Source organism: Chrysemys picta, chromosome 2 (genome assembly GCF_011386835.1).
Source record: "Chrysemys picta bellii isolate R12L10 chromosome 2, ASM1138683v2, whole genome shotgun sequence".
NCBI lineage: Eukaryota > Metazoa > Chordata > Testudines > Emydidae > Chrysemys > Chrysemys picta.
In genome coordinates, this window is record NC_088792.1 from 38,886,761 (window position 1) to 38,914,274 (window position 27,514).

The window sequence follows — 27,514 nt, forward strand, 5'->3', positions numbered from 1 at the left end:
GTTCTCTGGCTCCAGTGCACTAGTGCGCAAACACCTAAAGTGGAATGGACATGTGCAAACACTCAAGGAACAAAGCTATACAAACCCCAATTTTTCTTTTCAACCTTCCTTTTTATTAGCCCAGAAATCACAAAACTAGCTTTATCTCTCTTTATTTACCCTGTATTATTTCATATTCCCTCCATTTTACAAAAGTTATGTGTCCCCCCAACACCAGTAGAACCTGGAGTTGACCAAGAACATAATTCCAGCCCCTTTGATTAAGTATCATGCTACTTCACATATCTGTTTACATATCTAATCACGGAATACTAAAAAGCACCAGGATTAGGAAAGGCATGAACACATTTTTTACATAGAAATATGTTGTTTCCTGGCATTCATTTTATAAATTGGGCTTCGGGGGGTGGGGAGGGAGGAGGAGGGAAGAAGAGGAACAATGAATGATAAAGGAACTGGAAGTACAAAATATAACTAAGGTTCTTGTCCTGCAAACACTTATCCACATGAGAAACTGAAGGCATGCAAGTAATCCCATTGAGTTAATGGGACTATGTGCATGGTTGAAGTTACTCATGTATAAAAGTTTTCAGGAGCAAGCCTTAAGGATTATTTTCATGCTCAAAGAAAACTTGAAATTGACTGTTCACCATGAAAAATAAGATACATATGAAAAATGAGCTTGACTGGACTGAGAAAAAAGTGTAATTCATCTTAGGCTAGTTAAATAACATTTCACAGATTTGGCAAAATATTGCAATTGCACTGTGGACTGGCACACACAAACAAATGATGAATGCTGAAACATAATGCTGCACTGCTTAAAGAAAGAGGACAAAACCAGAGAATTTGCATCTAGACAATATGCTACAGCAGAATAGATGCAGCAAGAATTTATATACACAATATATAAACTCGAGAAAATGTTTCATAATTTGTTGCGGTTTTGAATAAACTGTATATACAAGTTATCCTTTGATAGTTGAGACTGCTCAAAGTAAAGCTTCAATAAGCTAAACTGGAAGTGGAAAAGAAAGATTATTTACATTCCAGTAACTGGCTCTTCAAGATGTATGGTCCCTATCTTTATTCCAGTGGGGGTGCACACGTTCTCCATGCACTTGAGACTAGGAGAAATTTGCTAGTCCTGACTGTTGGTTCATGCCTGTGCCCCTTCATCTCTCCTCACATTCCAAACCAACGGCATAAGGTGTGGTGTGTACAAATTCTTTCTCCGGTACCTTTCTACTATGAATAACCTAGTATAAGGCTCTGCTGCAGAGGGGAAAGTGGGCAAGTAATGGAATACAGATAAGGACCACACATCTTGAAAAATCCCAGTTACTGGAAGGTAAATAACCTACCTTTCTTCTTCAAGTGTTGTTCCTTATGTGTACTCCACTGGGAGTGATTCACAAGCCGTATTCATTGAGAAGGAGGGTGCAAGGACCCCTGCTGTACCACCTCTGCCGAAGGATGAGTCAGCAGTAGATACCTGCATAATGCTTAGGGCATAATGTCTCATGAAAGCCTGAACAGAATCACACATTGTGCCGCTTTACAGATTTCCAGAACAACCTCTTGGAGTGAGGCTAGTGATGCAGCCTGTGCTCTAGTCAAGTGGGCTCTGATCCCTTGCGGAGGAAAGGTCCCTATCTGCTTGTAACAGAGCAGGATGCAACCTGAAATCCATCTGAATAGTCTTTGGGACAAGATTGCTTCTTCTCTCATATATTGTGCAAAGAATACAAACAACAAATAGGTGATTTCCTAAAGGATTTAGTCCTCTGCATGTAGAATGCCATGCCTCAACAGACACATACAGAGTGAAGGTTTCTATTCTCACTGGTGGCATACGACCTTGGGAAGAAGACAAATAAGTGAATAGTGTGATTTAGATGGAATTCTAAGATCACCTCGGGGTGTATTTTGAGTATAATATCAGGAAGACTTTATCCCTATGGAAGACCATGTAAGGTAGATCAGCCATAAGGGCCCCCAGCTCACCTACTCTTTTGGCTGACATGATGGCCAACAGAAAAGCAACCTTCATCAACAGGTGTGCTATGGATTCAAACAGAGTCTTCCTTCATGCTGACAGGAATAGACTGAAATCCCAAGTCCAGGTAGAGTTCAGCATCAGGGAAAACGTCTAACAATGTCCATTAGAAAACATACGGTCAGAGGATGGGTGAAGATAGAGTGGTTGTCAACCAGAGGGTGACAAGTGCTGATAGCTCCTAAGTGCACCCACAGACCTGAAGTTTTTAAGGATAGGAGCGATTCCAAGATGACAGGGATGTGGGAATCCACTGGTGTTATCCAATAATGGTGACACAGATTGAAAACGTTTTCCATTTTGCCATGTTGTACTTTCTTGTGGACTCCTTCCTACTGTTGTAAAGGATGGATTGAACCACTTCTAAGCATGTCTTTCTAGGTTACTCGCTCATTCAAATGACATGCTGTTAGGTGGAGGGATGCCGGATTGGGATGCTTGATCTTGCCTTTGTCCTAGGTTAATAGAGCCAGGAACAGTCGGATACAGATGCATGGACATGCTGACACCTGGGGAATATTGGGAAACAAAATGTCTGGGCCACCTGAAAGCAATCAGGATCATCAACACTCCTGCTTGCTTGATCTTTCTCAGGACCCAAGGTCAGAATGGAATGGGTGGGAAGGCACGTTATTTGTCTTAAGCATATAACTAGAAACTCGTCTCCTTTGGAGCCCTGACCTTGAGCCACCCAGAACAGTAGATTGGGCACTGTTTGTTCTCCTGAGATGAAGAGAGAGTATAAGAGGGGGATCCCCATTGTCAAAATGTTCTGAACCACCGAATCTTGTAGCTCCCATTCGTGGTCCCTGGAGAAGTGCCTACTGAGGCGGTCTGCTAACTTCTTGTGTATTCTGGAAGATGCACTGCCAAGAGGGTGATCTGGTGATGAATATACCAGTTCCAAAGATTGACCACTTCTATACAAAGAGGGGAAGACCTTGTTCCCCCTTGTTTGTTGAAGTAGAACACCGTTACGAGGTTGTAAGGCATGATTCGGACCTGCGGAGTTTGAATGAATAGTAACTCCAGAAGATTTATGTGCAATTGTGATTCTTGGGGAGTCCATGTACTTTGTATTACATGTTCATCCAGATGGCCTTGCCACCCTATTAAGGAATCATCTGTGATCAGTCTCTTAGTAAGTGGAGGAGGATGAAAGGCGTCCCTCCCACCATGAGAGAAGCTGGTACTCAGAAGGGGGAGAGGGAATCAAAACTAATTTGTTCAGACTGTTTGCTCGCTCAGCACATAGCCTAGCCATAACCAAGCCTGCAGACACAGAAGGCAAAGTCTTATGAAGGGTATCACGTAAGTACACAAAGCCATGTGACCTAGAAGGATGAAACAGGTGTGAACTGACATGTATGGACTCAGTTAAAGCTAGTAGACAAGGTAATTTACAGATTGGAAGCTATGCTGAGGCAGGTAAGCTTTGACACTGACAGAATCCAGGGTTGCCTAAATAAAATGTACAGTCTGTGTGGGAACTAAAATGGACTTTTCTGCGTTTAGCTGAAGTCCCAATGAATGCAGAAAGTTGCTATCTGTACCTCCTCACAAGATTTCCCACCAGTAACCAGTTGCTGAGGTAGGGAAAAACCAATGAGCCTTAGCGGCAAAAGCAGGCTGTCGCTGCCAATATTCCCTTTGTGAATACCCTTAGTGCAAGGCCGAAGGGGAACATTCTGTATTGCCCTACAGTGACTCTCAGGAATATTTTGTGTAACAGATGGATGTCTATGTCAAGGTAGACATCCTCCAAATTGAAAGATGTGAACCCTTGTTCAGTGAGGGAATTGTTACGGTCAGGATGATCATCCTGAACATTAATCATCGGATGAAAACATTCAACCATCTGAAAACCATTCTGCTTTCATGGGGGAGATGAGAATTATTTCAAGTAAAATCCCTTTTCCTCATGTTGAAATGGTACTGGTTCTGTCACTCCAAGATGGAATGGGGAGTCTACTTCTTGACTCTCATCCTCTCATGAGAAGGGTCCCTGAAGAGGGACAGGGAAAAGAGAGAGAAATTCTGGATTCTGGAGGGGGAAAGAGAGAAATTCTGTGATGTAGCTGGTACCGATCACTGCTTGTATGAATGAGATCTGTGCCATTTCCTCCATAGTGCTGGAGTGTAGATGCCCAGCGAATGGAGTGTTGTCACTTAGCCCTGGCCTACACTATGAGTTTAGGTCAAATTTAGCAGCGTTAGATCGATTTAACCCCGCACCCATCCACACGACCAAGCCTGTTTTGTCGACTTAAACGGCTCTTAAAATCAATTTCTGTACTCCTCCCCGACGAGGGATTTAGCGCTAAAATTGACCTCACTGGGTCGAATTTGGGGTAGTGTGGACGCAATTCGACGGTATTGGGATCTGAGAGCTATCCCAGAGTGCTCCATTGTGACCGCTCTGGACAGCACTCTCAACTCAGATGCACTGGCCAGGTAGACAGGAAAAGCCCTGGGAACTTTTGAATTTCATTTCCTATTTGGCCAGCGTGGCGAGCTGATCAGCACAGGTGACCATGCAGTCCCAGAATCACAAAAGAGCTCCAGCATGGAGCTAATGGGAGGTACTGGATCTGATCGCTGTTTGGGGAGAAGAATCTGTGCAGGCAGAACTCCGTTCCAAAAGACGAAATGCCAATATATATGCCAAAATCTCCAAGGGCATGATGGGCAGAGCCTACAACAGGGACACACAACAGTGCCGCGTGAAAATTAAGGAGCTCAGGCAAACCTACCAAAAAAAACAAAGGAGGCAAACAGTCGCTCCGGGTCAGAGCCCCATACATGCCGCTTCTATGATGAGCTGCATGCAATTCTAGAGGGAGCCCCTACCACTACCCCCACCACTGTCCGTGGACACCTGCAAAGGGGGAGTCTCATACAACAGGGAGGAGGATTTTGTGGATGAAGAGGAGGAGGAGGAGGTGGTTGAGGATCGCACACAGCAGGCAAGCAGAGAATCCCTTCTCCCCAACAGCCAGGAACTGTTCATCACCCTGGAGCCAATACCATCTGAACCCTCCCAAGGCGGGCTCCTGGACCACAAAGCCGGAGAAGGCACTTCTGGTGAGTGTACCTTTGTAAATATAATACAGGGTTTAAAAGCAAGCATGTTCAATGATTAATTTGCCCTAAAGATTTGGGATGCATTCGCCGCCAGTATAGCTACTGGAAAAGTCTGTTAACGTGTCTGGGGATGGAGCAGAAATCCTACAGGAACATCTCCATGAAGCTCTCCTGGAGAGCAATGTCCTCAGGGGCAGAGCATCCTTCTCAGAAGAAAGGGGATGGAGTATACCGCACTGGCGGTGTTGGTCTCATTGTGGTCTTTGGTACTGACAACTCCTTAACATGGTGCAACAGTACTATCGATGTGGGCAACATCCATACCGTTTCTCTCTTGCTGATGCTGGGGACAGTCCTGTTTCTGTTGTTAATGCCGGTTTCGGGGCATTCCTGCTCTTTGAAGCTAGGAGACCAGTACCATGTTCCCTGTGAGCTCCTGACACTCCCGTATCCTGGGTGCAGAGTCTCACCCAACTTGGAAGGTGTTGGAGAAGAGGTCCTCTTCTTGGATGAGAAACTGAGGAAGATTTCTCTAGCTTCTTGCAAGAGTGTTTTCTATCCTCCTCATGCCTGTTTGGAGGAGTCTTTAGCTCTACTCTTATTAGCCCCATGGCCAGAGATCTCAGTTTTTGGAAGGGCGCTCCTTGGTGACTCCAACCAATATACAGGGGAGTCTGACAAACCAGGGTTGGACTGGGGCCTCATAGCACAATCCATCAGGAATCTCTGAAGCCTGCACTAAGAGGCTTGACGGGTTCAGCTTGGAAAGGATCAGTTAATAGCGCCTTTGAATGGGATGTGAGCTTCCCCAAGGCAGCAGAGGCATCTGAGGTGGTCATTACTGACAAGGAAGGCCCAGGAGGCAGGAAACATAGGTCTTGAATTCCAGGATCTTGGGCCTAGTCACCCTGGTGGAGAGGCAGGAGGAGGGAGAGACCTAAGCCCTATTAATAATTACACTAACTACAAAAATTATCTAAAATGTATTTACAAATATTTACAGTTCAACGCACAAGCAACTAGCAACTTCTGCGGACACTGAAGAGGTTCCATCTCACACCCCAAGCAGCAGAAAGGAATTGAAGAGGTGGTCAGTCTCCACCACCCCTTATGCCCTCAGTTCAGAGAATGAGAAGCAGAGAGGGATACAGGTACAGACTAATGGACACTGCTAACAAGGATCTTTTCGTCGAGCACATGTGCACATCCACAGTGGAATACACATAAGGATCATCGTTTGAAAAAGAACGATTCTCTGCATTATTTCTAGCATCTTATAAAACACTGGTTGACTCTGGCCACTAAAATGTGTTTATGGCATGTAATGTTGCCCTATAAAATTTGCCATATTTAGCCAGAAAAAACGGCACTCATTTCAATGAGAAAAAAATCCAGCATTAAGCCTGGTCTCTCACTAAGGTGCCACAGTATTAGTCTACATTACTCACCTGGATCGGCAGGTATAAATCGATCTCTCGGGGATCGATTTATCGGGTCTCATCTAGACGGATAAATCGATCCCCGAATCGACGCTCGTACTCCCACCTCGTCAGGAGGTGTAAGCGCTGTCGATGGGGGAGCCGCGGCGGTCGATTTGCTGCCGTCCTCACAGCGGGGTAAGTCGAATAGGATCAACCCCGCCCTCCCCCCCTCCCTCAAGTGTAGACCTAGCCTCAGAAATACCAGGAATAAACTGTTTGTTCATTTTGGCACTGTGTTCTCCAGGTTTTTTTTTGTTTGTTTGTTTGTTTGTTTTTTTTAAGATTTCTGGCACATTACATAATAATATATACTTACCATGTTACATGGAAAGCTTGTCGACATCCATGTTTGTTACATGTCATGCAAGCACCAGTTGCTGCTTTGCTTTCTCTGCCTTGTTCATCACAAATATAGCACGTCTATTAAAGAAAAAAAAAGTATTCACATATCATACAAAGTACCCAAATTATTTTTGTGTTACTCACAGGAGGTATTTTATTTGATGTGCTACAAGGACAAATTGATTTTCTCAATCTTGTAGTCAAGCTTACTTGAGGACTTCTTTACACAGCCTAATCACAATTTTTTAAAGCAGATTGTTATATACACTGTTTAGGATTTGCATAGCACTTTACCTTTTCTAAGTGCTGTATAAACATTAAATTAACTAAATCTACACACCACCTCTGTATTATCCTAATTCACCATTATTCTAATTTTAAAGATGGGGAATACTGAGGCAGAGAACTTAAACAACTTGTCTAATGGCCAAACAGCCAATGGCTAACACGTGATTAGAAATCAAGATTTTCCGAACTCCCCAACCCTGTGTTCATTCCTTCAAATCACTGAATTACTCTCATATGTTTGCTTATAAATATAGTTATTAGTAGCAGTATCGTAGTAGCACTTAGAAATTCCAGTCAGGATCAATGTCTAATTATGCTAGATACCGTATAAACAAGTAGGACACCCTAGTGTATGTCCAGAGAAGCTTCCTATTTAAAAGTTAAGCTTAATAATTTTATGCAATGCATATTTACATACAAATAAGTGGAAATAGATTTTCAGAAGTCTCACAATATGTCTCCAAGCCTACATGAGGTTCAAAGGCCTTTAACCAAGTTTAGTAATGCTATTCAACACAGTTTTTATTTAAATATGAGTCTAAAACAGCACAGCCTTATAACCACCTGGTTAGAAACTAGTCTAGCTGGAACCTTGTTTAAATTGAGTTTAATTAAGGATCCTAAACTCATCTGAAAGGCCAAAGAACAAGTTAGATTTAAAGCAGATTGTCAGATTTCTAAAAATATCATTACAGAATCTCACCGAATGCACAGTAATTAGAGAGACCTATAGCAATTTATTTAATTTTGCAAATTATCAATTAAGTGAATAATCAAAAAGAACAAAAATAATCCATCAAAATATATTTCATTATTTGACAGGTGTGTTTGTAATTGTAATTATAAATGCTTAATATATTAGTACACATGCTACAATGTATTTTCTAAAATAATGAAGGCTTAATTATAGTGGACTTCACTATAGCTTCTCCTAATTAAAGCTTTGGTGAGAAGTGTGTGAAACAACTGTTTTTTTATCATATAAATATTGGGGTGTGCTGATTACTGAAGTGTAAATTAAGAGATTCTGCTGTTCTATGTTTATAGTATAGTTGCAGCCTATTGCTAGGGCACTACCAAATTCACAGCCATGAAAACTGGGTGACCGACTGTGAAATCTGGTCTCCCCGTGAAATCCGGTCTATAGCCTATACTATACAGATTTCACAGAGGAGACCAGCGTTTCTCAAATTGGGAGTCCTGAACCAAAAGGGAGTTGCAGGGCGGTCGCAAGGTTATTTTAGGGGGGTTGCGATATTGCCACCTTAATTCTGCACTGCCTTCAGAGCTGGGTGGCCAGAGAGCAGCAGCTGCTGACTGAGGGCCCAGCTCTTCAGACAGCAGCACAGAAATAAGGTTGGCAATACCATACCATGCCAGCTTTACTTCTGCGCTACTGCTGATGGCGGCTCTGCCTTCAGAGCTGGGCTCCTGGCCAGCAACTGCAACTCTCTAGCTGCCCAGCTCTAAGGGCAGCACCACCACCACCAGCAGCGCAGAAGTAAGGGTAGCAGTACTGCAACCCCCCCTACAATAACCTTGTGACCTGCCCCACAACTCCTTTTTGGGTCAGTACCCCTACAATTACACCACCGTGGAATTTCAGATTAAAATAGCTGAAATCATGAAATTTACGATTTTTAAAATCCTACGACTGTGAAATTGACCAAAATGGACTGTGAATTTGGTAGGACCCAATCTGTTGCATAAACAAAATGAAAACGATTTCAACTAGAAATCCTTCATGGAAGCATCCTCTGATTTGGACACACCAAAAATAAAAGATGGCCTTAAAAACAAAATTCTCACATGCACACGGGGCAGTACAAGGCCATTTTGACAGAGGCACTGCCAAGCCAAATTTCAGTGAGTGGCATTGCGTCCTGGTGCATAGGCTGCAGCACCACTCAGGTTTCACTTGCCCCTCCTCTGTGATACAGGGAAGGCCAGGTCAGGCCAACCCAAGTGGCACTATGACCCTGCATGCTGGATCCTATCATCACTTGGTTTTGGGGGACTCTCAAATGTGGGCCCACACAAACTGTCCCTTTTGCACTCCCTCTTCCCCCAGCAGAAAAAGGATGGGAAGCAACTTTTGTTTGCTTCTGTTTTTCAATATCTCCTTTGTTTAAACTATATCATATATTTACATTGAAGAAAAGGAAATCACACTAATGCTTACGTATGACTACACTTGAGTGGAGCAAAAGGGAATAAATGGGAAATATGGGGGCAAATATAATGGAGGTACAATTTAAGAAAAAAGTGTATAAAAAGAGGTGAACATAAAAAAAAACCCAGAAAAATATACAAACTAAAACAAAATACAGTAGATAAAGACTAATAAATCAATGAAATTCTGAGTTAAGGATAGAACGGCTTTTTATGGTCTTGTCTGGACTAGAATTTAAGGTGTGCTATTAGCATATATTAGGTAGCATTCAAATTAAAATGTTTTACAGAATCAAGTGTAGACAAGGCCATGTGTTTGGTCTCCACTAGACTTTTTAAAAGCATAATTAGCTAACATCACACCTTAAATCCTAGTCTAGACAAGAACTAGTTGAGGGGCCTCTGATCTGGAAATGATTTAACCAATTCCTTATCTCACTCACCAAGTGCATCAAGATTACAGTTCACATAGTACCTGAGATCACTTGCTGTTCCAATGCCGAATGAGTATCACATGACCTTCAATACTTATGTATTAAGAAAAAGCAAGGTCACCACCTAACAAGTTTTCTTGCTTTTGAAATGTACTTCGATAGTAAATCCTTTGTTTTGTTTGAACATTTCCATTAACAGAAAACTTAAGTTCTAGCAAAATCCATAAGACACAAGATCCAACTACTACTGTATTACTTTACTGCCCAGAAATTTTCTAAGCATTATTGTAGTTGTTTTTCCTTAAATAAATCCCAGTAAAAGAAATTATACAAACATCTATTCAGTATGGATATAGGTCCTGTCTATTTAGGACTTTGAACTACATTTAAAAATTGTGCCTAAGCACCATTTAAACTAATGACCAAACTAAATGGCCAAACTATTTACAACATGATAAATGACTGAAGAACTGCATTATAAACAGGTTTACAAAACAATGCCATAGATTAGCTACAATTTATAACAAGTTCAGCATAATTCAACTCTTCCTACACACTAGCCATAAAAACTCTGAGTACTCTGAGTTTGGCGTAAAGCGACCAAACACACCACACTTTCCCTTTGCTTCAAGGGCTAAAAGTCAAATCTCAAGCCGAACTTCTCCAGTATTCCGTTCTGTCTCTTGGTGCTATAGACTGGACACAAAAGATACAAGTTCCCTTCATGTGGTAGTAGCCCAGGACTTTGCAAAGTCAATTCAACTGTCCGTATATTAGTTCGACCTCTCCCTGACCCCAATTAAGATTTTAGATGCCTGAACTGTAGCAACCTATGTACTCCTTCACCAATATCCAGAAAAGCATCAGTCATTCCTTAGTACTGATGGAGGAGAAGAGCTCTTAAACTCTCCTCCATCCCTGGACCTCCAGTGAGATAGCAAATGGCAATAAACTAACTGATCAAGTGGGACAAAGCTCCCAGTTAAACAAGGATGCTATGCTTGGAGCAAAACAGAAATATCAGAGGCCTTTTTTTTTTTTCCCCCAATTAAACACTTTGCATTACTGTGTTTGCTTATCTGCTGGAAGAGATTTTTAATATCTCTTTGGAAAAGTTTCCAAATTTGGGGGGAGAAATAAAACCTGTTAACAAAAATTAACTTCAAAACGTTTTCTTCTGAGGACTGCACAGGTCATAGTTATGATGTGCTACACACAGCACCTATGCATCCAAGAAAGTTATTCCTTGTGAGCGCTGATCATTTCTCAGTTTTTGCAGAATGTAATCATTCATTTTAAATAAAGTTTCTAACCCTTACAGTTGTGAAGCCTTTTAAAACTAGACTGTTAGCATGAAACAACAGCTCAAAACTATGACCTACCACTATTAACCAATAGATCTTAACTCTGAGGTGTAATAAGGACAATTTGAAATTTCAACACTCTTAACTACCTTAACACTGACCAGTTTAGGAGAAATATTCAGCCAATAGACTTATCCATTATGACTTAACACCACACAGTTTAGAGCAGGGGTTCCCAAACTGTGGGTCACGATCCCAAATAGAGTCACAATATCAGCAGATGGGTTTGTGGTAATCCCTAGTGTGCAGAGGATGCCATTTTGCTCTGGACAGCGTGACCTTGTACGTACGAGATCACGATGCATGGAGGACACCACTTTGCTCTACAAAACAGCATCCTCCACACCGCATGAACTTGCATGCAAAATACATAGTAGTAGTAGTCATGTAGTGCAGAGGATGCCATTTTGTAGAGCAAAACAGTATCCTCTATGTGGCCTTACACATACGGTGCGTATGAGGTCATGAAAGGCAGAGGATGCCATTTTACTCTACAAAATGCTGTCCTCCATGGAGCGTGATCTCACTGGAATAGTGTGGGTGAGGTCACGTTGTACAGAGGATGCCATTTTGCTCTTCAAAGTGACATCCTCTATGCTGTCTGGGGTTCTTGGAGGAAATAATGAATTAAATGGGGTCGTGATAGCGAAATGTTTGAGAACGTTTTCCATCTCTGAGCTATTCAAATCATGGTCCTCATTCTGTGCTCCCTTAATATTGCTCTAGAAAAAGAAAGTAGATGCGAAGGATGTCAGAGACACCGGTAATATTTTATTAATGTTAGATGTTTCATCTGCCTATTATTGTGTTGTGACTATATGATTACCAGGGATTAACTCCAGCACATAAGCAGGAAAGCAAACAAACTCTTCTGTGATCACCATTTACTGACACTTAAAGAACAATGCCGAGAACCAACTAATTGGAGATAACCCCCAACCCCTCTGGTGGGCTACATAAACTGGTTTGATCAGCTCAAGACATACAGTGAGACAAAGAATTTATGGACTGATAAAAGGTTTACCTCTGAAGTACAGGGGGAGAGAGAGAGGGACTGCAAGCAGATTGAACCCTAGTTCCCAGAATAAGGATTAGCTGGATAAATTAGGCTTACCTACTTTACATAAAACAGATATGCCTATAGACTATTTGTTATGATAAAACCCCTTTAGCTTCTGTTATGTTTTGTTCCTACTGTTGAGATTAAACAAAAATTTATTTTGAAAATAACATTTTGGTGACTGTGTACACACACGCGAGCACACACACACACACACACACACACACACGTACACGTCACAACTCCTCAAGGGAAGACTTGAAGCATTCAAATCCAGTTTAAACTGCTGCGGAATCATGGTCGGTACACAGGCTACTACAGTATCTCAGGAACTAGTCCACAGAGTAGGAGAATCACAAGAGTCCACCCCAAGACAGGTGATGGCAACAGGCCTAACAACTGAGGGAGTTGCACTCAGATTTAGAGGGGTCAAAGGTGCAGCTAACCCTAAACTGTGATAGTAGATCCTGCCTATTGTGCTAGATAATCAGAACAAATCCAAAGCTTTTGGCAGCACCAAACTGGAGAAAGGACCATTTTGCATCTAACTGCACACAACTATCAAGGGAGTAAGAGTTCTTTGCTTACAGATCTCCAAGCTTCAGCAGAAGCTCAAACTTTCCAATTTCCCAGAAAACACTCAAATAAATATAAGTATGACAGCTGCCCCTACTACTGAGTAGATCAGGGGTCGGCAACCTTTCAGAAGTGGTGTGCCGAGTCTTCATTAATTCACTCTAATTTAAGGTTTCGCGTGCCAGTAATACATTTTAACGTTTTTAGAAGGTTTCTTTCTGTAAGTCTATAATATATAAAACTAAACTATTGTTGTATGTAAAGTAAATAAGGTTTTTAAAATTCATTTAAAATTAAATTAAAATGCAGAGCCCCCCGGACCAGTAGCCAGGCCCCGGGTAGTGAGCGTGCCACTGAAAATCAGCTTGCGTGCCACCTTCGGCATGCATGCTATAGGTTGCCTACCCCTGGAGTAGATCAAGAAGCTCCAGATTTATCTGATCAACACAGCAGAAGTTTCCAAAAGGGATAAAAAAAAGTTTTTCACATTTTCAGCTGAATCTGAGGAATGAGATTATCAAAGTTCAGGTAAAATGAACTGATTTGAAATGATCCAGTCTGTAAAGTGTCCAAAGAGTAACAAAATATCCACTTGCATGAGAGGGCTACTAGCTGTGCAGACCTTGTTGGAAGTACTTACGTGGCCAGACTTTTCCTATAATTATTATCATCATCTTCCCCTTTAGCAACAAATATATTTTGTCTTCTGTTCAAGATTATTGTATTATGTAAAGCACTGTTCTATAAATAAATAATAGCATGCATTTATCTTTAACAAAAATCCAATGTAAATGTATATGTAAATTAGGTACCATCCTCAGACTTCTGTCAAATTGCCAATGCAACCCTCATTGCTGTAAAGGTTGCATGACATGCATCCTTCTATGTATCAACATACCATGACAACTATAAATCTGTACAATTCCTATTATTTTTCTATTTAGACTTAATTGAATATACACAACCTACTTAGAACTCTGTAGAAAAGTAAAAATCTCTAGAGGATCTTCCTAAATTACCTACTTCAGTTTGAATTGTGCCAATTTGGCAAACACACAGTCTGAAGTTGGCAGCCTTTTAAAAAGGCAATCCAGAACATTTTTCCTTGGTTATAAATTTATATTTTTTCAAAACATTGCTACAGTTATTTTTAAGGGCTTTCCGCAATACCTACATTTCAGAAAAAGCAGCCTTTTCCCATTCCCCAAAGAGCATGCACTTCAAACTAGCAGAGTCTGGATTAAAAGCTTCTACATAGTTCAGTATAAAAACCAAACGAGTACATTTGTGTGAAGTTAAAATGTTTTAAATTTTAAATAGAAAAATAAATGAAGGAAATTTTTAGAGATTACTTACAAGTAAGATTTAACTGATATACTGTCATGTGTGATAAAAATAGATTTTAAATGAAAGGGTCACTCAACCTGATTTTGTTAAATTGATCGAGCACCCTTTAAATAATCCATCCTGAATTGTTTTAACTACTTTAAAAAATAAGTTGACATACATTTTGTTTCTGCTCCCCTGTTGATATTTCAAAGACTCTTTTTGGGCAAGCAGAAAGACACCAAACATACTCAGGGCATATTCCTCCTCCACCCACTTTCTCTGGGCACACTCCTGTCTACTGCCTCTTCAGTATTAGTTTTGATATAGCTGTTAAAAACCTTCTTACAGAGCCTGGAAAAGATGTACACCATTAACAAACTGCAAAAGTTACTGTCAAATAAACAAAGACTAAAAAAAATACATTAAAATATTTTTAATCTCTCACTTATAGTAACCTTACGGGCTACTCAGAATGAGAGTAAATACAATTTTCAGATGGAAATAAGTTTTTTGTTTTGACAACTTTCCTTTAAAATCAAACAGCTTTGCATTGTGTTTATTCACTTACAACAGAAGTCTTTCACAAAAGTTATAAATTATATTTATGAAAGAAGCATATTTTCTGCAAAGGACACATCACAAAGAAAAGTACTATTACAGCAATATTCATCTAGTGGAGCTTGTATATCATAGTTCAGTCTAAGTAATTTAGAGCAGCCAGTTTATAAAATCTACTGAAAGATTCAGCTTAATAGCAAGGATACTGGCAGGCATTTCACTATGGTACTGCTTCTGCCACTGACGAGTCCACTATTCTCAGCTATACGCTCACAAAATTTTGCAGTATTTAAGAGTAATAACCTGAATCAAATAATGCATTACTAAACAGCGTAGACAAGTGGATTTCACAGGCTGAGGATTGGTTAAAGTAAGAAGTCTCAGCCCTAATAAAAGAAAATTAACATAAAATTCCCAAAGACCATAGCTGAAATCTACCCTGACAAGGATGAGAAACAAGATGGGTGAGGAAATATCTTCTATTGGACCAACTCCTGTTAGTGAAAGACAAAGGCCTTGGCTACACTGGCGCTGTACAGCGCTGCAACTTGCTGCACTCAGGGGTGTGAAACCTCCCCCCCACCCCCCCGAGCGCAGCAAGTACAGCGCTGTAAAGCGCAAATGTAATCAGAGCCTGCAGTGCTGCACGCTCGCTCGCAGCGCTGCAAGCTATTCCCCTCGGAGAGGTGGAGTACTTACAGCGCTGCGAGACAGCTCTCGCAGCGCTGGCGGCGCAACTACACTCACGCTTCACAGCACTGCCGTGGCAGCACTGAGAAATCCTGAGTGTAGCCTAGGCCAAAAGCTTTCCAGCTTACACAGAGCTTCTTCTTCAGGTCTGGGAAAGATACTTACAGTGTCATAGCTAAATATAAAGTGGAACAGATTGTTTAGCATAAGTAGTTAACACATTGTAAGAGACCATTCAAGGTGAAGTGGCCAGTTAACACCTCTGTATTTGTCAGACAAAAAAGGGGACTTAGGCCTTGGCTACACTTGCAAGTTACAGCGCTGTAAAACACTCTCCGTCCACACTGGCAAGGCATTTGCAGCGCTGTATCTCCGTGGTTGCAGCGCTGCATGTACTCCACCTCTCCGAGAGGAATAGCCAGTATTGCGCTGCCGCTGCAACACTGTGGCCACCCAATGCGCTGTGAATGGCCTCCAGAATTATTCGGCAGTATCCCACAATGCCTGTTCTAGCCACTCTGGTCATTAGTTCAAACTCTACTGCCTTGGCCTCAGGTAACCAACCATGTGACCGACCCTTTACGTTCCCCGGGAATTTTAAAAATCCCCTTCCTGTTTGCTCAGCCCGGCGTGGTGTGGAGTGCTATCAGCAAATCTTTCCAGGTGACCATGCCTCCATGTGCCAAGCGAGCCCCAGCATGGAGTAATGGCGAGTTGCTGGACCTCATCAGTATTTGGGGGGAGGAAGCTGTACAGTCCCAGCTGCGTTCCAGCCGTAGGAATTACGATACCTTCGGGAAGGTATCAAAGGACATGATGGAAAGGGGCCATGACCGGGACGCCCTGCAGTGCAGGATTAAAGTGAAGGAGCAGCGGAGTGCCTACCGCAAAGCCCGCGATGCAAACAGCCGCTCGGGTGCTCCCCCCGCGACCTGCCAATTCTACAAAGAGCTGGATGCGATACTTGGGGTTAACCCCACCTCCAATCCGAGCATCACCATGGCCACTTCAGAGCCGGTGTGGGGGTGGGGGGAAGGAGGAGGAGGAGGAAAATGGGAATGATGGTGGTGGGCTGGATGAAGACACCCCGGAATCCCTGGAGCCATGCAGCCAGGAGATCGTCTCAAGCCAGGAGGAAGGTAGCCAATCGCAGCGGCCGGTACTTGGTGGAAGACAAACAGAACAGCAGGTTCCCGGTAAGCGGGTTTTTTTTTTTTTTCAGGAAGAAATTTTTTCCATGCAGGCTCTTTGGGAGAGGAGGGTTAGGCATGCATGCCTAGATGCGGAATAGTGCATTGATGTGGTTTATCACATTGTGATAATCGGCCTCGGTAATCTCCTCGAATGTCTCATCCAGAATGTGTGCAATGCGCTTGCGCAGGTTTATCGGGAGAGCCACCGTGGTCCTTGTCCCAGCCAGGCTAACGTGTCCGCGCCACTGTGCCGTGAGGGGCGGGGGGACCATTGCTGCACACAGGCAAGCTGCATATGGGCCAGGGCGGAAACCGCATTGCAGTAGAAGACCCTCCCTTGCTTCCCAGGTCACCCTCAGCAGCGAGATATCGTCCAGGACAAACTCCTGTGGAAAATGTTGGGACAGTGTTCAGTGTAGGTGCCCCCTGAAGCTGTTGGCTCTCCCCAAGGCACAGAAACCCAGAGGACAGTACAGCCCTGAAACAATCAGTCCCCCTTACTCACCATTTTGAGGCTACTGTGGGATGTGTGCTCTATTTCGGACGGGAAAATTATGCTATTGTGTAGACCCTGTGTGTTTTCTACTCCTTAAGTGTGGGGGGAATCATTACTCTGTCTGGTATAAACAATGCTGCCTCTGTTAAATGTTGCATTTTGCCTATTCAGCTGCATCGACCTTGAGACCTCAGCCGTCCCTCTAATCGCGTGCTCAGAGACTGCAAAAGCTCAGGAAGAGACCGCGAAAAAGCAAAGAAGACATGCTGCAAGAAGTGATGCGGCAATCTATTAAAGAGAATGAGAAAGCACAGGACTGGAGGGAGAGAGAAAGCAGGATCCGCCAGGAAAACGCAGCGCACCTGCGGCAAAGCACCGCGCACCGGCAGCAAAGCACTGATAGGCTCATAAGCATCCTGGAGCGCCAAGCAGACGCTATCCAGGAACTGGTAACCATGCAGAAAGAGGAGCAGTACTGCAAACGCAAACGCCACCCCCCCCTACAGCCCTTGTCCCAAAACTCTTTCCGTTGTGCCCCACTGTCACCTCCAACCCACTTTCCCCAAGTTCCGTGTTCTTCACGCAACCCGCTGCCTCCAACACCAGAATCTTCACCACCCAGCCCTGAAACCCACGACCCTTACCCTCTGCACTCAACCCCCATCACCATGCAGTATAGCTGTCCTGAAGTGCAGCACTCACTGCACAGCACACCAGACAGGACATACACGAATCTGTGATTGTACTGTTCCCACTCCACACCCTTGTTTCTTTTCAATAAATGGATTCTTTGGCTTTGAAAACATTCTTTATTATTGCATAAAGTAAAGACTCCTTAGCCCAGGAAATAAACAGGCACTGCAAGTCTGCTTGTCTGCTAAGCAGACACTGATTCCTAAAGATTGGAACTACTGCACTTCACTCCCGTGCAGGGCACCAGATATCACTGCTGGTTTTCAGCCTCAAATTGCTCCCTCAAGGCATCCCTAATCCTTGCAGCCCCGCGCTGGGCCCCTGTAATAGCCCTGCTCTCTGGCTGTGCAAATTCAGCCTCCAGGTGTTGAACCTCGGAGGTCCATACCTGAGTGAAGCTTTCACCCTTCCCTTCACAAATATTATGGAGGGCACAGCACGCGGATATAACCGCGGGGATGCTGTTTTCGGCCAAGTCCAGCTTCCCATACAGAGATCGCCAGCGGCCCTTTAAACAGCCAAAGGCACACTCCACAGTCATTTGGCACCGGCTCAGCCTGTAGTTGAACCGTTCCTTGCTGCTGTCAAGGCTCCCTGTGTAGGGTTTCATGAGCACAGCATTAACGGGTAAGCGGGATCTCCAAGGATCACAATGGGCATTTCAACTTCCCCTACCATGATCTTCCGCTCTGGGAAAAAAGTCCCGGCCTGCATCTTCCTGAACAGCCAAGTGTTCCAAAAGATGCGTGCGTCATGCACCTTTCCAGGCCAGCCTGTGTTAATGTCAATGAAATGCCCACGGTGATCCACAAGCGCCTGGAGAACCATAGAGAAATACCCCTTCCGATTAACGTACTCGGATCCTAGGTGGGGTGGTGCCAGAATAGGAATGTGCATCCCATCTATCGCCCCTCCACAGTTAGGGAACCCCATTTGTGCAAAGCCATCCATTTCCTGCACGTTACCCAGAGTCACGGTTCTTCTGAGTAGGACGCGATTAATGGCCTTGCAAACTTGCATCAACACGATTCCAACCGTTGACTTTCCCACTCCAAACTGGTTTGCGACCAACCGGTAGCTGTCTGGAGTTGCCAGCTTCCAGATTGCAATAGCCACCCGCTTCTCCACTGGCAGGGCAGCTCTCAATCTCGTGTCCTTGCGCCGCAGGGTGGGGGTAAGCTCCTCACACAGTCCCATGAAAGTGGCTTTTCTCATCCGAAAGTTCTGCAGCTACTGCTCGTCATCCCAGACTTCCATGACGATGTGATCCCACCACTCGGTGCTTGTTTCCCAAGTCCAAAAGCAGCGTTCCACAGTGCTGAGCATGTCCGTGAATGCCACAAGCAATTTTGTGTCGTATGCGTTATGTGGCTCGATAGCATCGTCTGACTCCTCACCCTCACTGTCACTTTGGATCTTAAGGAATAGTTCGACAGCCAAATGTGACATGCTGACAAGTCTCGTCAGCATACACCTCAGCAGTTCGGACTCCATTTCCCGCAGACAGATCGCGCTACACAGAAACCGTTGAAAGATGGCGCCAAAGGTGGACGGAAACAAAGGGATTTCTGGGATGCGAAGCAATGCATCACGGGGAATTGGGACAGGACCCAGAATCCCCCGCACCCACGCTCCCTTCCCATGGCGCCAGAATGGGAAAAGGTGCTCTGTGGGATAGCTGCCCATAATGCACCGCTCCCAATAGCACTGCAATTGCCGCAAATGTGGCCACGACAGTGCGCTGGGCAGCTGTCAGTGTGGACAGACTGCAGCACTTTCCCTACTCAGCTGCACAAAGTCAGGTTTAACTCACAGCGCTGTACATCTGCAAGTGCAGCCAAGGCCTTAGTGGGTTACAGATTGTTGTATTAAACATAAACCCAGTGTCTTCATTAAATTCATAATTTTTTGTGTCTAGCAAAGATGAATTTAAGCTCCCTAGTTTTTCTTCTGAAGATATTGTGCAGGTTTCCTTTGAGGATGAGGACAGAGGTCAGATGTACAGTGATCACTTTGTGAAAAATATTTACCCACACATGATGTGGTGTTTTTGTCTTATCACTTTTCTGTGCAAGTTAATTTAAGGGCAAAGTGACTATCTCATTTCACTCACATAGTTGTTATGGGACATCTAAGTACACCACATGTTGTGATAGGCATGCACAGTACTCACAGATCTCGAAAAGCAAGTAAGAAGTATTTATTATCTTAGCAATGGAGAGATGTCTGCAGGTTTTGCATCTGTTATGGCAGGGCCTGGTGCCGCTTTGAGTTGGTGTGCCCTGCTCTCTGGGGAGCTTGCACAGACTAGGGGTAGGTCTATACTTACCTCTGGGTCCGGCGGTAAGCAATCGATCTTCTGGGATCGATCCCGGAAGTGCTCGCCGTCGACGCCAGTACTCCTGCTCCGCGAGAGGAGTACACGGAGTCGACAGGGGAGCCTGCCTGCCACATCTGGACCCGCGGTAAGTTCGAACTAAGGTACTTCGACTTCAGCTACGTTATTCACGTAGCTGAAGTTGTGTATCTTAGTTCGAAGTGGGGGGTTAATGTGGACCAGGCCTAGGACACACCAACCCAAAGCAGCACCAGACCCTGCAAATAATAAAGCAATCCCTCCATATCTTATCTCTCAATCCTCATCCTCAAAGGAACCCTACACAGCACCTTCAAAAGACAATTTTAGGAGCTGAAATTCATAACTTTGCTAGACACTAAAAATCACCGACTTTGACTATATCTACACTAGAGACCTTACAGCTGCACCATTGCAACTGCGCCACTGAAAGGTCTCCCGTGTGGCCACTCTATGCTGGCGAGAGCACCCAACGCGCGGCGGTAGCTATGTCGGCAGGAGAGCGTCTCCCGACGACATAGCGCTGTCCGCACCTGCGCTTTTGTTGGTGAAACTAATGTCAGTCAGAGGGGTGTTTTTTTCATACCCTGACCAACTAAAGTGCTAGTGTAGACAGCCTTAATAAAGACATTGAATTTATGGCTTTTTACAACAATCTGTAACCCACTAATCCCCATTTTTTTGTCCTATGACTCCAGAGATATTAACTGGCCATTTCACCTTGAATGGTCTCTTACAATATATGTTAAATACTTATGCTAAACAATCTGTTCCACCAAGTATTTATTTAGCTGTGACACTGAGTATCTTTCTCAGACCTGAAGAAGAGCACTGTGTATGCTTGAAAACTTGTCTCTTTCATCAACAGAAGTTGGTTCAATAAAATATATTACTTCACCCACTTTGTCTCTCTAATATCCTGGGACCAGCACAGATTCAACACTGCAAACTAGTAAGAGAGAATAATTTGAGAGACCAAGAAAGGTTAGGTCACATGTTCTCAAAACGATTGATTGGGGGGGGGGGGGGAAGAGCACCTGCAAATTAGTCCAAACCAAATTTCCAATTAAACAAGTTCCACCATATCTTAAACATTATAGAACAAGCAGACTAGCCTTAGATAGGTTCCTAAACATGAAAATAGGCCTGTGTTTAAACCTCACCCTCAAAAGCACCAAACTAAAAACTAGAAGAGAGAGTATTTTGTCTGGGATTTCCATGTCATTCATGCCTGACAAGTGGGTGAAGGACTTTCAGTTAGCTACAGACCAACCAAATGTAAACTGGGGTATTAATGTGGAGGAACAGTATCAATTGATTGTAAGAACAATGATTTGAGCAAGCAGTTTGCAAAGATTTTACTGCTAGCAACAAGGAGATGATAAACAAAAACTGATAGAGAATGGCAGAGAAAATTAATGAGAGAGATTAAAGGGTAAATTTTCAAAGTAGCGCAAAGGGATTTATCCACACAATTTCTATCAATATAAATGGAAATGGTGCCAGACACACACACACACACACACACACACACACACGACTTTGAAACAAACCCAAAGAAGAAAAAACCTTTCACAAACAAAGAGAGACCAGCAAGAAGAAGAAAAAAAAAAAAAACACCCCTTCCGCCCCCGAGCAACATAGTTAAGCCGACCTAAATCCTTGTGTCGATGGAAGAATTCTTCTGACAACCTAGCTACCACCTCTTAGGAAGGTGGATTATCTACACCAATGGGAGAATCCCTCCCATCAGCGTTGGAAATGTTTATACTGAAGCACTACAGCTGTACTGTTTTAAGTGTAGACAAGCCCTAAGTGTGCCTGGGTCATTCTGAAACCCTGGTAAGTGAAAGCAGCAAAAATATCAGGTAGTAGATATTAGGGGAATGTGAAAAAAGCAGGGAAAAGCCAAAGGAGTGTGATCAGAAAATATGAAGGAGTGAAAGAAAAAATAACGGCAAAGATATGAAACACAAAAAGGGAAATACAATGTGGAGGTGGGGAAAGAAAGTAAGTGAGTCAATTCTCTAAAGGAAGACCACCAGAAATGGTGCAAGATTTTCATTACTAGGGAATCCTATTCTTCTTGTTCCAGGCCCTGAAAATTCTGCTGTGACCCTTACTACAGCCATAATAGAAAGTAAAAAACAAAAATGAAGATAAAAAATTAGGACTGTCAATTAATTGCAGTAAACTCAAGCGATTAATTCAAAACAAATTAACTCGATTAAAAAAATTAACCGTGATTCATCGCAGTTTTAATCGCACCGTTAATAGAAAACCATTTATTTAAATATTTTGGATGTTTTCTACATTTTCAAATATAGTGATTTCAATTGAAACACAGAATACGAAATGTACAGTGCTCACTTTATATTATTATTTGTATTACAATATTTGTGCTGTAATCAAGATAAACAAAAGAAATAGTATTTTTCAATTCACCTCATACATGTACTGTAGCGTAGTGGTTCTCAACCAGCAGGACGTGTACCCCCGGGTACGCAGAGGTCTTCCAGGAGGTACATCAACTCATCTAGATATTTGCCTAGTTTTACAACAGGCTACATAAAAACTACTAGCAAAGTCAGTACGAACTACAATTTCACACAGACAAAATGAGAACATAAGCAATATTTCACTAATCGTTTGCTGTAACAATTTTATATTTTTAGGTCTGATTTTGTAAGCAAGTAGTTTTTAAGTGAGGTGAAACTTAGGGTACGCAAGACAAATAGACTCCTGAAAGGGGCACAGTAGTCTAGAAAGTTTGAGAACCACTGCTGTAGTGCAATCTCTATCATGAAAGTACAACTTACAAATGTAGATGTTTTGTTACATAATTGCATTCAAAAACAAAACAATGTAAAACTTTAGAGCCTACTAGTCCACTCAGTCCTTCTTTTTCAGCCAATTGTTAAGACAAACAAGTTTGTTTGCATTTACGGGAGTTACTGCTGCCTGCTTTTTATTTACGCCAGCTGAAATTGAGAACAGACATTTACATGGCACTGTTGTAGCTGGTGTTGCAAGGTATTTATGTGTCAGATACGTTAAACATTCGTGTGCCCCTTCATGCACCACTCCAGAGGACATGCTTCCATTCTATTATTGTTTAATAGTGAGATTAAAACTGTAATTAATCACAATTTTTTAAAATTTTGCAATTAATTTTTTAATCATTTGACAGCTCTATAAAAAATAGAAAAGGGATGCTTGCAAATATATGGATAATAAAAAAGGCTCATCAGTTGCACATAAAGAAAAACTATAAGAACTACAAAGAGGTAGGAACTTAATAGACAGATACAAGTAGAAAATGAGAGAAATGCACAAATGAACACACTGAGTAAAAAATTAAGTGTTGTGAGACTAGAAAAGAAAAACAGCTCAATCCTATAAACCCTTACTTACATGAGTAGTCCTTATACATACAAATGATTCCACTGAAATTAATGGTATTACTTAAGTCAATAATGGTTTGCTGGATCTAGCAGTAATAGATTAATATAACCTTTATGTTCTTAACATACAAAAAAAATACTCTTGTTTATGAATAGTCATATCAACATCTAAAGAAGTGTTAATAGAAACAGTTACTAAAAAGATTGAAGCTAAAATTTAACAAAGTATTTATTACCCCAGGGATCTATTTTGAAAACATTAATAAAAAATTACAATATTTTTAAAACAATAGAATATTTTGGAATAAAGGAGATAGCTAAGTAGATAATTTACACCATGTAAGTTATAAGTATTTCAATAAGACATTGTGGTATACTGCAATGAAGAACATTTTATTAATCATGCTTTATTAAATCTTGGAATTTTGTATAAAAATTACATAGCAGAAAATTTTTATGCTCTAATGCTTTGTTTTATGTATGAAAAATAAGCATATTGTAAAAAGTTTAATGCAATACATTCAAGTTAAATTATACTTTACAAAAAATGCAAAGTACCAGTTATATGCTTGACTTTAAAATTATATTTTAACAAGCTTAAAACTAAAGATCACAGTTTCTTTTAAATAATGAAGTCACATACAGAGACATAAGCCATAAACACACACATAATTATACCTTATTATAACGATCATGAGGAACAGACTGCAACACGATAGGTTCCATTGTAGAAACATTTGCAAACTGCACCTCGGGAATGTACAGGGCACAAACCACATGAGCCCAACCTACAAAAAGTTATAATTGCATTTTATTTTTAAGGCCTTTTAAAAACTCAAAGGATATTTCAATTACAGCAAAGAGAACCTTTCACAGCATGTTTTGCCATGTACTGTTTTAATTATTTAGAACATTGCAGATTTAAGTTACTTTAAAAAAAAAGATTCTTTACCATATCATAGCATGCAAAGGTAGGATTGGCTGCAATACATTTTCAAGAGTCTACTATCTCAAAGTGTAGAGAATTTAGACATAATACTGATGGAATGGTAAAGGTAATGATTTATCCAAACAAATCCTAATACACTGATGGAAGAAGAGATGATTCCTTAGGATTCTTTGAACCAACAAGCTCAACATTTAAAATAAATTGCACTAATTCCTTAAATTTTGAAACAATTTGTGCAGAGAAATATTTTATGAATATCTAGTATTTATGTGAGTTTTGTCATCCATGTAATCTTTCTTTTGCATATTGGGTTATTTTCTCTTAAGCTCATTAGATGAATTTTATTTTGACTACTAGATTCATGGGTTCAGTTAATAACCATTCTACCCCAAAGGGTTCTTTTCCCATAACCTTTCACCACAGTAAGAACAAAATACTATTTGATCAGTCTCCTCTCTTGTTAACTCCAATATGTAAATCCCATATTTGCTTTTCATCTTCATATTGATAGTCTCACTACAAAACATCAGCATGGGCTCATTAATAAATATTTTGTCACTTACCACCTTTTGGCAGATCTTGAGCAATATTTCAAGGGGAATAAAAACCTGTTTGTCTCACTTTCCTAGCAGTTTGCACAGATTCCTGACCTAGAAAGGAGCCTACCTAATTCTAGGTTTTCTTTTGTTCCCAAGGGAGTCAACAATTTGTGCCAGCTGAAGAACACAGTTTATCGTATTTGCTACTGTTTCATCACAGACAGCTCAACTTGAAAGTTACTTTGCTATTCAAGAATACACCATATTCTACCTTGAACTGTTTTACACACAAACTACTAGGCAGTTAATCTGAATGAGCCACTTATTAATATAAAGAGTTCCATGCATTATAACAGTAAAAATATTCAGTGCAGAGGTGCTGCAACTCAAACGAAATTTGGTGTGCCTAAATCATTTAGGCAGTATCTTATACTCCCCCAGAACAGAAATTATCTGGATGGTGCACAGTGCAGTATTTTGTCACAAGACTAGCAATATATGTGGGATTCTCCTTAAAAATAAATTGCATCATCTCTATATTCACACTGCTCACTATGTGCCCTAAATATTCACATTCATTTCAAATAATGGAAAATTAGATATTTGGAGTAGAATGAGCTGTTGATTTTTTCCCCGGACATCAAAAAACTGCCTCTGTATTGATGCATGCAATAATAGAAAAATACCCTACAGCTCCAACTCAATTACGAGAGTCTTCCAAAATGTTTTTAAAACTACAATATTCAGTCTTAAGTTTCCCAACTTCATAATATCAAAACTGAAGCATCTTGACTCCCAAACATACTTGTTCTAACAAGTTAGCATCAACTTATAATAGTCAGTATTATTAACTCTCTAGACTGGTATTAATATGAGTGGAACATATCACAGAATGCAGGTTTTGCTTTCCAATCAGTTCTCTTCATGGTTAGAAAAACAAACTGCACAAGGCTGGTTCTTGGTTCTCTAATGGTCTCAGACTGATGATGATTCTTAACTTTTTTTTAAACGAAACTGATGTTTTTCTCAGTAAATGCTGGCATAATACTTTAATCTGTCTAGAAAATTCAAAACTAAATCAGGTAATGGTTATAGTTAGCAACATTCATTGATTGGCAAGCTTTGGCATACCATATTAGTATTTTATTCTTCAATTACTTGTTCTATTTTACTGTTTTCTCCACATGGCTTTTTGTAGAACTCTTCACATACACTACCCTCCTTTCTTACAGATAGTCATTTTGTAAATTGCTAACTTAATTTCTTTTAAAAACAAACCCTGAAGACTAATTCATAAAGCATTGTAAACAACAACTTTGGAGGACCCACATAGGCCTGCCCCTTTCCTTCCTGACCCATCCTTCTGGCTGAAAACATAGCAGCTAATGGGAATGTGACTCCAGGAAATAAAAGTATACACGGGCTTTGCTAAGGCTTTAGGCTTCCTGCTACTACACTATTAAAAACACACTTACAGCAACAGTATTAAAAGTGAGTGTGTTCCACATGAAGTATCATACTAATGATTTTCCTATCTGGAAAAGTGTTCAATACAGTAAAAATGTCACTAATCTGAAAAATCCACTAACATTGTAGAAGGGCAACAGAGAGCCGCTCAGCACTTTCTTCCTAATTTCTTACATCAGTTATTAGCAGGCAAGATACATCTTGTTATTGGCTACAGACTGTGGAATTATCCAATTCCTATTTACAGTAACTAATCTACAAAATATCCTAGACACTGAAAAGATATCCTCTCTTTTTATAAAAAGTCTGACTAAAATGAAGTATCTTAACTCTTTGAGTGAGGAATTTCCACTGCAAATCCAGTGTGTCCATTTCAAGGTCTTCTAATTACAGCCAAGCTGAGTTTTTCACTGAAGGCTGCTCTATACTGGACCTTCACTACAAAGAACAAACAGTGAGGCCCAGGACTAATAGTTGCCTACAGTTAAAGTCTATTTATTCTGGTTTATACAATATCAATATACAATATTAACATATAAATAATAATGATTTTTTTTTTTAATTAGCACTATAGAGACCTCTAGGAGACCCATTCCCCAAAGCAGGAATAAGACATCTTCTGAGACACTCAAGATGGAGCATCTAAGGCTTCCTCACGAAATATTATGGAGAACGGAGGTTCTTAATGTTCAATGCCTCCCAGATAGGTAGATGGGGGTGAAAGGGTTCCTGTCTACATCTCGCCCTGTGAACACTGCTATGTTGCCATCTTCTCTGCTAGTATCTTAGTAGTGGGGGCAGGAAGGGAGTCATTGGCTCCTGTCATGCCTGTCCCATATATAAATATAGGATTAAGGGAGGTGGAAGCCTTAAACTGCTTCCAGCTGCAGAGAGCCCCAGAAAGGCTTCCCATGCCATATACATTTGTGGCTGTGAGCCCACCCTAGAGGGATCTTTGACAGTTGACATAACATGAGGCG

At 41.5% G+C, this 27,514-nt stretch overlaps 1 protein-coding gene across 18 annotated transcripts in view; it reads right to left on the reverse strand.

Moving 5' to 3' along the window:
* The window catches only part of MLLT10 (MLLT10 histone lysine methyltransferase DOT1L cofactor), a 231,308-nt gene that overhangs the window by 140,234 nt on the left and 63,560 nt on the right, over window positions 1-27,514 (reverse strand). For 11 of the 18 annotated variants that reach the window (XR_010598232.1, XR_010598233.1, XM_005302764.5 and 8 more), the window contains 2 exons: window positions 24,258-24,367; window positions 6,941-7,044 (listed from right to left, as the gene is read on the reverse strand). Coding sequence is in view for 16 of the 18 variants with exons in the window: in XM_005302764.5 (XP_005302821.1) it covers window positions 6,941-7,044; window positions 24,258-24,367 (214 nt within the window). In the remaining 2 variants the exon portion in view is untranslated. Of the gene's footprint in view, window positions 1-6,940; window positions 7,045-14,367; window positions 14,536-24,257; window positions 24,368-27,514 lie in introns of those variants that run through there. The other 7 variants (XM_065582972.1, XM_065582973.1, XM_008162821.3 and 4 more) reach the window with 3 other exon arrangements.